General features: G+C 23.5%; 2 protein-coding genes across 2 annotated transcripts; both read left to right on the top strand.

The window, feature by feature from the left end:
• LOC132917348 (N-acetylgalactosaminyltransferase 6-like) lies at positions 1 to 6,726 on the top strand. Its single transcript, XM_060978053.1, has 10 exons — positions 1 to 548; positions 623 to 767; positions 1,050 to 1,216; positions 1,414 to 1,605; positions 1,720 to 1,897; positions 2,814 to 3,042; positions 4,810 to 5,031; positions 5,315 to 5,410; positions 5,472 to 5,612; positions 5,701 to 6,726. Exons 1-10 carry the CDS (start codon positions 317 to 319, stop codon positions 5,860 to 5,862), a joined length of 1,764 nt encoding a protein of 587 aa, XP_060834036.1. The 5' UTR covers positions 1 to 316; the 3' UTR covers positions 5,863 to 6,726.
• A 562-nt stretch (positions 6,727 to 7,288) lies between these two features.
• Positions 7,289 to 9,284, top strand: LOC132930465 (histone deacetylase complex subunit SAP30 homolog). The gene is made up of 4 exons (XM_060996355.1): positions 7,289 to 7,580; positions 8,086 to 8,259; positions 8,348 to 8,536; positions 8,973 to 9,284. Exons 2-4 carry the CDS (start codon positions 8,089 to 8,091, stop codon positions 9,105 to 9,107), a joined length of 495 nt encoding a protein of 164 aa, XP_060852338.1. The 5' UTR covers positions 7,289 to 7,580; positions 8,086 to 8,088; the 3' UTR covers positions 9,108 to 9,284.
• The last annotated feature ends 1,449 nt before the right edge of the window (positions 9,285 to 10,733 follow it).

Here is a 10,733-nt window from a genome sequence, read left to right on the forward strand (position 1 = left end):
GCGGCTTGTCGTATCTACGTACCAGCTCCGCCTTGTCGCTATACGCTATATTATTATATACCGTTGTATCTATTTTGAAAATGCACTTCTTTACTTATCTTTCGTCACCGCCATCCGTCATTACTCATTAGTCATTTATGTCGATATTTCAATTTCACTACTATACTTCATAATGTTTAAATCGCTATGGGAACGAATCGTTGCCTACTTAGTACGTTTGTCTTAGGTAAACCTACATTGGTTCACATTTTAATATAGGTAGGTATATAATATTTTTTATTATTATGACTGGTTATTTTCCATGTCTTAAGTCAAAATGAAACGAAATCTTAAAAGCATACTGAAGTATTTACTTTTTATTGTGATCACTGCACTCGTGACAACTGTAATTTTTAAATTGTCTACACAATTTAATCGATATGAAAATAATAAATCTATGCATGGGAAGACAAACATTGCTGACAAACAATTATATACAAATAAAAATCATAATAATAAGATTGATTGGCATGATTGGGAATTTACTAATAGAGAGAAACAACGAATTGGTAATATATTTATTAGAGGAATGAATTTTATTTCATTGTATTATATTGATGTATGTAAATTTAATTAAATGTAGGTATTGGTGAACAAGGAGTTGGTGCTACATTATCATCACTTAATCGGCATAAATATGATGAGCTGTATAAAGTAAATGGATTTAACGCCCTGTTAAGTGATAGCATATCTGTTAATCGCTCAATACCAGATATACGGCACAAATTGTAATTTTTACTGTAGTTTAAATATTTCATATTATACTCATGTCTAGTGGCGCATAGAGGAATTATGAGAGCACATGCTGTTATAAAAAATATTATCACCAAACTCTTCTTTCTATCACTAAACTAAATTATTATAATAAACATATTAAGCTTTCATGTGATATTAGTTATTCATTTAAGAACGCATGCATTACTTGTAAATTATTTGTTCGCCACTAGGTATGTTATATATTTAATGTGTTTTTCAAATATTGTAATATTTGTTTTTATATTAATTTACAGGTGTCGTTTTAAAAAATATAGTAGTAAATTACCTACAGTTAGTGTAGTTGTTCCTTTTCATAATGAACATTTCTCAACACTTCTTAGAACTGTGTATAGTGTCTTAAACCGTTCTCCTAAAAGTTTACTTAAGGAAATAATTTTAGTGGATGATTCAAGTACTAAAGGTATTATACCTATTTTATTTGTTTTATTTTTTTTATCATTAATATTAATTTTTTTAACTTATTGATCTAATAAATTTATAAATAACAATATTTGACATTCTTGATCATTTATATAAATTAATTAATTTTAAATATTCACTTACTAGTCAAAAAATTAATTTTATAATGAATAAAATTTTTTTTATGATTTTTTCTAGCTAGTTTAAAGAGACCATTGGATAATTTTGTATCAAACAATTTAGCTGATACTGTTAAAATCATTCATTTGAAAAAAAGACAAGGTTTAATTAGAGCTCGTTTAGCTGGAGCTAGAAAAGCTACTAGTGAAATTCTAATATTTTTGGATTCACATACGGAAGCAAATGTTAACTGGTTACCTCCCCTTTTAGGTATGATATTTCTTATGTATATTATATATTTTATGTACACATAACTTAGTTTTACAGTATTAAAGATAATTAGAATATAATTTAGCATTGTTTATAATATAATTTAATTTGTAGAACCTATTACTGAAGATTATCGAACGTGTGTATGTCCATTTATTGATGTCATTGCTTTTGAAACCTTTGAATATCGAGCACAAGATGAAGGTGCTAGAGGTGCTTTTGATTGGGAATTTTTTTATAAAAGATTGCCACTGTTGCCTGAAGATTTATTGTATCCTACTAAACCATTTCGGTAATGCTACTTACAATAATAATCAACAAACAACATTTTTTTTAAAATAATTTTTATTTAGGCTATATATTTCATGCATTGAACAATAAGCTTATATGATAATTAGTTACAAGAAATACAGAGTGGAGAGACCTTCCACTGGAGGTACTTCGTCACTAAATAATAAACAATATAATTAATATTTTATACAGGATAATTCTACCAAACATGCTTACATCCATTTGATTTTTGGAATTTATAAGTACATTATTTTAAATATAATATCATATTTTAAAAATGTGTACAGATTTATATGCTATTTAAAGAATGTTCTGTAGTAGTACAAATTTTCCTTTTTTTCAAATGGGAATAACCCTTTATTATTATAAATTCATGAACAGGAAATTTTTTTTAAAACTTGAATGTTCAATTTTTAACAAGATTTAGAATTATTATTTTTACTCATAGTAATAAATATTCATAATATATTATGTATTATCATTTTTGAGTACTATTATTCTTACTATTCTTCGTAAATACAGGTTAATAGCTCGAAAACTAGACATCTAAATTTAAATTTATGCATCTTAATTTTTACAATAGATTTTTTTCTGAATTTGTAAATTTATATTATTGTTTTTAACTTATTAAAGTATACATACCAATTCCAAAATCAAAATTTGAATGGAATTCAAATTAAAAAACAAAATTCCCATGAGCATATTTGATGAATCATCTTATATTTTTAAATTAAATTGTTTAGAAACTAGTGACAAACTTTAATATTTTCTACATAATTTATAGCAGAAAACTGATTTTTTTTGTTTTTTTTCACTTTTAAATATTATAACTTAAATGTATCTAGTATAATCCATCCCATATATGTTAAAGTTTTGTTATATAATATATTTTAAATTATTTTATTTTATTTTTATAGGAGTCCTGTGATGGCAGGTGGTTTATTTGCTATATCAGCTAAATGGTTTTGGGAACTTGGAGGTTATGATCCCGGTCTTGATATATGGGGTGGAGAACAATATGAATTATCATTTAAAATATGGCAATGTGGTGGTACTATTTTAGATGCACCTTGTTCAAGAGTAGGCCATATTTATAGAAAGTTTGCACCGTTTCCTAATCCTGGCATTGGTGATTTTGTTGGAAAGGTAAATTGCTATTTAATTATTTAATTATATTAAAATGTTTACCAAAATTTGTAAATGTATGAAAAATGTTTTTATGATTTTTTTAACACTTTTATCAGTTAACTCGTAAGGCAATATTTTAGATTTAATTTTCTCAAATCTCCATTTCACCAGTACAGATCCATTAGTTTCCATTTATCTCTGCCATCCTACACTTCAAATTTAGTGTAAGCTACCCACTCTTATACCTATTCATTCCTATTCTTAAGAACGACTTAAAAACTTTTCTATATTGCTAATGTATTTTTTATTTATTTAAATTGGTTTAATACTTTGGTGATAAATTTGATGTTAAAAAATATTGACCAATATCTGGCCTTATACAAATTGACAAATTGTTAGATAATTAGTTCTAAAACATAAAATTATACCAATTAATAGTATTTTAGACAATAATCAACATGATTTCAGACCGGGAAAATGTATGCTCACGTGTAACACATGTATGTTTTTGCAACACTTCATACTCAACTCTTTTAAGGATAATACCAAGTCGATGAAATATATACTGACTTTGAGAAGGCTTTCGATTGTGTTGATCATAAGTTACTCACAATTGCTTTAGCTCATTTAGGTTTTAGTAATCCTTTACTGTTCTGGTTAAATTCATACCTTATAAACATGTACCAATTTATTAAAATTCTTGGATTTACAGCAAAGTCAATATTAGTCCCATTAGGGACCCCCAAGGTGGACATTTATCCCTTATTCGTTTTATCTTATATATTAACGGTATCTCATCTATTCTAAAAAAATGACACTTCTTTATTTTTGCAGATGATTTAAAAATGTACTCATATTTCTTGAAGAGGAATTAAATATTTTATCTAATTGGTGCCAGGCTGAAGGCATGAGCCACTCATCTGATTTTAATGATTTGGAATTTTTTTAATTACTCTATTGTGCATTAGTTAGATCAATTCCAAAACATGGATTAACCATTTAGAGCCCTTATACTAAATCAAATATAAATTGTATCAGAAAGTTCTGAACCGATTTTTAAAGTTTTCAAAGCTTTTAAATTCAATATAATTATTGATCAGCATGATTTTACACCAGAAAGATCCCTTCTTAACTTCCCTACTCTAATTTATAGACGAGAACTAGTAGATATTCTTTTATATATAAATTAATCAACAAAAAAATTGACACTCCTTATTTATTAAAATAAATAATTTTAATTATGTTGGCATTAATGTTACCCTGTTCAACATTCCAGCTTATAATAACTGTTCCATTTCTATGTTCTATCTATCATCACACAGCATAAACTATTTTCAAAAATTCTTCAATTCCAAGAGCGATAATCCTGTGTAATAAACTTGCTACAGATGTTGATTTCTTCTTTTCTCGTTTAAGCATGATTTATACAATAAATTTAAATAATACTATGTAATATCTGATTATAAATTTTATTTGGTTTATATTCTTAATTTAAGTAATTTTATGTTTTTTACACCTGTAACATATAATCTAATTATCTGTACTATCAGGAAACTGCCAGTTTTATTCATTTTAATAAATTATTATTATTACATAGATAATAATTATATAATATATTAAATTAAAATTGGTTCTTTATAATTAAATAACTTTTTTTAGTAGTATAAATCTAAGAAAGTTATTACTTCTAAATCTGATATAAGAAAAAATAAATGTTATTAATGTTAATAACACTATGTAAATAATTTCCATGTACTTCATAATATTTTATAAAAATTATTTTAGAATTATCGTCGTGTAGCAGAAGTATGGATGGATGAGTATGCTGAATATTTGTATCTACGTAGACCACATTACAGAAATATCGATACAGGAGATATATCTAAGCAGAAAAAAATTAGAGAAAATCTTAAATGTAAACCATTTGAATGGTTCATGCATGAAGTAGCATTTGATTTAGTCGAAAAATATCCACCTATTGAACCACCAGATGTGTTTAAAGGAAAGGTATATAATAAATTATAATTTTATATAAACCCAACATTTTTAAAATAAAAGTAATAAATTATTTATTATCTAACCATAAACTAAATTTTTGTACAATAAAAAAAAATTTGAATACATTCATATTTGGAAACAAAAAAAAATTAAAAAATTAATTAATAATTGCAATACTTTAAAAATGTTGTGCTTATATTTCAGAGTATATTAAGAAAATGAGTTTTAGTTATAATATATAACATTATATGCTCACTTCAAGTTATATTATTGATTTTTTTTTTTGTTTTAGATAAGAACTTTTAATGCTCCAGAACTATGTTTAGATGCTACATCAGAAAACCTGCTCAATTTAAAAGAATGTATTGATAATGATGATGAGAATCAAGTAAAATTTAAAAAATTTAGTAATTAATAATAACAAGTCTTAAATGTTAAAATTTTTTTAGAAATTTATATTGAGTTGGCGGAATGATATTAAAACAAGGAGTAATATGTGTTTGGATATAAGTGACTCATCATTCAAAGCAAAAATTAGCTTATATGGATGCCATAACGGTGGAGGAAACCAACTGTGGCATTATGATCATGTATATATTCTTAATTAGTTGTACAAATTGTACAAATGTACATTAGTTGTACAAATTGTTTGTGATCTATTATCATATAATATTTCAGGGTAAAATGAAACTTGTCCAAGGAAAAAATCCTAGATGTATGGAACATGATATCAGTACCAGAAAAGTTTATGTAACTCAATGCAAACAAAACATAGATGATCAAAAATGGATAATAGAAAATTTTAACTCTAAATCAACTAACTGGTCATTAACACAATAAAGAACAATAAATATTATTTTAAGATTTAAGTAACAAGTTATTTGAACAAATAATTTAAATATTAATACCTACTTATTTAATTTATACGATAAAAAATGTATAATTTTTCTAGTTTTATATAATGTAAAGTGATAGAATGTATTATCATGATGGTCATATTTTACAAATTTAATATTAAATAAATATTTTTAAATAAACAACATAATTGATAAATTATAATTTATTATCAATGTAAAAAAAAAAACCAATAACAGATAATGCAAAAAATAAAAATAAATCATAGAAATTATATTACAAAGTGCCTAATATTACAACATTTTATGTTACATAGAATATACCTCAGTATTAATATAAACAAAGTATATATTTTTTTTTACTTAACACATATATCTAAACCTTAAATTGTGTTGGATTATCTGCAATACAAATCATTTTATGACTACTTTTAGACCAAAACGATGCATATTTGAATTTATTTCATATTATATACGTTTTAACATGAAAGTAAATAATTGTCTTTTACAAAAATATACAAACATCAATTGGTCTCTAAAGCATTGATACTTGACACTTATACCATACAATGTTTGTTATATTTTTTACTTTTGTCTGTGATATTATTATTTTAAATTATATGTTGTTACCAATTTATATTCTTTAGTCTTAACAATATTATAATGAACTATATAACTTGTCTGACATTGTATAAAGCAATTTTATAATTATTTATTGAAATAATGTATATTTTATATTTGGCTGATTATAAATTAAACATTAAGCTCTACTACTATTCATTATATTAATTGTGTAATAATTTAAAATACAATGGAAATTATAAATATAAACATCAAAATGTATTTAATATTTACTAGCATCTTTGAATTCTAATAATAATAATTTCTTTTATAAGTTGTAAATTTGTAATAAACATTTTTAATTCCAGGTGAATTTTATATGTTAAAACTGTGAAGTGAAATTTTAATCACATGTGATAAATAAGCAATATCATATTATATTTTGGCATAAAAATTAAAATTCACAAATATAGTTTGTTATTGAAATACACAGTTTATAATAATAGACAAAACTCAAGGTATCATCTTAATTAAGAACCTATAAAAATACAATCAAGTTTCAAAAATCAAATAAATAATATGAACATTTTAAGGAACAAGGTCTGAGTTAGATAAATATCATTGGCAAGTATCTTTTTATAACACTGTAGTTTGCACGAAACTATTGAATAAATACTATGTCAATAATAGTTATAGTCATATTCACTATTCTGCAACCTTTTATATAATATTTTTTTTTATTGTGATTATTTATTTTTCTTATCAATAGTTCTTTTATCATATCAATTGTAATACTAATCACTATCGTAAACAAACCAGTAAACAGTATCAATTTACTACTTACGTTTTACTATAATATCATACAACAATTGAGTTTATCATTGTTAATGTAAAAAGTTGTTTTGTTATTTCGTTTTGGTCCGTATTTATGAATTTATTTTAGTTGAATCCGTAATCATACCCAGTTGATGACTGATGTACATTTTCTACAATATATTCACCATATCGTAAAAAGGATCATTATTTGATTAAGCGTGAAAATCAATATTTTTAAAATGCATTTCTTTTGCTAAGTAAATGTAATTTAAACACTACTGTTCTTGTTTTATTTGGATTATATTTAATTTATTCATATAGTTGCAGGTAAGATATACCATTCTTAATCTAAATATTTGAATATTTAGTCAAACTATTGATAAAATCAAATTTAAATATTTCCATATTATTATTTGTATTGAATAGTTACTCAATTACTATGAAAAATAGCATTCTAATCTTTTAAAAAACCTTAGGTAAATGGTGAAAGTTATATATTGTTGTAATAATAGTGATGATGGGTGCCCACTGATAATAAGAAATTCAACCTATAACTAATTAAATACAAATTATCATTTAACATGTTATACATACATATTATTGCAATTTATTATTTATATTTGAAATATATTGATTACTATATGAATTCATAGTTTTAAATTTGATAAGTTTTAATATAAAAATTTATGATTTTTAATTTATAACTAAATTTTAATTAAAAAATAATGACCATTATGTTTACTATGTTTATTATTTTTATATTAGAGAAGTATACACATTTTTTTCTAGTTATCAAGTAATTAATAATCTAATTGATTGTTTTTATTTCTAGGAAATGAACCAAAACGGTTTCAGTACTGGTGAAGAAGATTCACGTGGCCCTCTTGATAAGATTTGCTGTTTACAAGAAGACGGATTTCGGTGTCAAAGACAGGCTGGAAACGCTTCTTATAGTAAAAAAATTCGCAATACTGTCAGACAACTTAAATTACATTTGGACGCTGTTGTATGTTATTTTATGTTATTATCATTTTGATATATGGTATATACTATCAGTTATTATTGTTTTCTAATTGAATAATAAATTTGTTTAGGCGAGACACATCTATATTTGTGATCATCACAAGAGTATGATTCAAAGTGCTAGAACGTTGAAACCATCTAGTCAAGATGAAGCACCAGAAGTAGATTTTTCACAACTACAGATGAATACCCTTAGACGTTATAAAAAACATTTCAAAGTAGTGACAAAACCCAGTTTGAATAAAGCTCAAATGGCAGAGGTAATTATCTTTTAAAATAGGTATATTAATTAAACTTAATATGTTTTGTTGTGGTTATTTTTAACTTACATTGTTTAACATACTATATGTCCACAAAATGTATGGTTTTTATCAATAGAAAATATATTATTAAATATATGTTATAATCTTTAATGCAAAAGGGAAAAGTAAACATTTTGTGGATTAAGAGTTGTTAGTTTATAACAAATCATAATACACATATTATGTATATAAAAAAAACAGGTATTGTAGTTCTGTAGCTGATTAATTTAAAATATATACATCATAAGTTGTAATTATTTAACCATATTCATTTAATATATCTTATAATGATTTATATTAATTAATGAAAAAGCATTTTAGTTTCATAAAATGTTTAATCATTAATTTTTATGTAAACAATAAATAATTTATTAATCATATTTTTTTTTCATAGACATTGTTAAACCATTTTAAAACGATATCAGTTAATGAAAAAGAAGCTCTTACATTCTTCATTTACACAATCAAGACAAATGGAAATAAATTAGATCAAAAAAATGGAAATAATAATTCAGATACAATGTCATAGAAATATTATATTTTTATACAATTATTTATTTTTACTTTTTTTAAATGTATGTGTATCATTAGTGTAAACATTTATTTAGAATGTATACAAAATATTTAAAGCATTAAGGGGCAATCAATCTATTGATTTTTCTACAAATTGGTGATTAAAAATTGTATGTTTTATGTTAAATTAAAATTTGTATTTACTTATTTTAAAAATTTAGTGTTTAAAAATATTTATTTAAACCAAATGATTATATTTTAAATTATGTCTTAATAAACAATGTACTCATTTTGAGTTTCAATTGAAAAAAAAATGTTCTTTTCTTTTGTAAGTAATAACATTTTATTTATTATACATTTATAAGTTTATAAAATTATAACATATTGATATTTTAATTTTTGGTAGACTTATTATAATTATTGATTATAAAAATAATTTCAAAAATAAATTAAATAATCAACAATATTAATAAATAACTAACAATAATATCACTAAACATTGAAAATGTTTATTAAATTATAGGATAATATAATACAATTTTTTATGTTAACATTTTATTATAGGTTTTTTATATCCACACACAACTTTAATTTAAAATTTAAATCACATTGGTTTTTGAAATATGCTAAAAAAATAATTTAAACATACTATTATTAGTTATAACTACTAGTATAATTAGTATAAACACTGATATTACATTATAGTTTTATATCTTATAAAGTTATAACTAATCCTTCGTTAATTTGAATTGTTGTAAATATAATATTATTACATATTTTATAATAAAACTGTTTAATCTTTGATCATATTGTTTACTAGACTAAACATTTTAAATGACCATTTATTAATTTAAATTCTACATCAATAAGTATTCAAATATATTCAAAATATTTAATTTATTTAAATGAAAATGGAAAAGAAGATTTAAAGTATGTAATATAATTTTTCACATGAATCACATCAACGTTACTACTTTACTTAATTATATTAAAAGTATTTTAATTTTGAATATCTAAAGGTTTTTAAAAAACATTGTTTTATTTTAATTTTGTTTTCTCTGTGGACTTGTCTTTATACGCAGCTACCTATAGAATAAAACATTAAGAAGACGTCACATCCGTATGCCTTGCCTTTGTCTTACTAACAGACAACATAGACAATTTTTATTTAGTTGTTTAAAATGTTGTGTTATTGGTTATAACTTATAATATTAGGGTGAATTATTTAGAAAGATACTAATGCTCCTTCTTTTGTCTCTAACCTGACCGTTAACAAAGACTTAGGCATCAAAACAGACAACAGTAGCAGAAGAAGCTGCTATTTTAGTGTTTTCTATAAAAGGTTTTTTTGATAGATTAGAAAGTCACAAAAATCCTCTAATAAAAGTCTTATAAATACCTTCATAGACTGGAAACCCCCGTCAAAGGCTCAAAAGAAAATAGTGTAGAAACCTTTTAACTTAATAATCCCATAACCTAAATTCCAAGTTAAGTGCTACTAGTGGGTGACTTCTTATTCACACAACTTTAATGTTTTTTTATTCTCATTTCACGTATACTTATTGTGCTTAACTGTATAGATTGTATATTTGCTATAAAAATAAAAATAAATAAAATTAATACATGAAAACATCACAAACAT

The sequence above is a fragment of the Rhopalosiphum padi genome, chromosome 1 (assembly GCF_020882245.1).
Source record: "Rhopalosiphum padi isolate XX-2018 chromosome 1, ASM2088224v1, whole genome shotgun sequence".
In the NCBI taxonomy this organism is placed as follows: domain Eukaryota; kingdom Metazoa; phylum Arthropoda; class Insecta; order Hemiptera; family Aphididae; genus Rhopalosiphum; species Rhopalosiphum padi.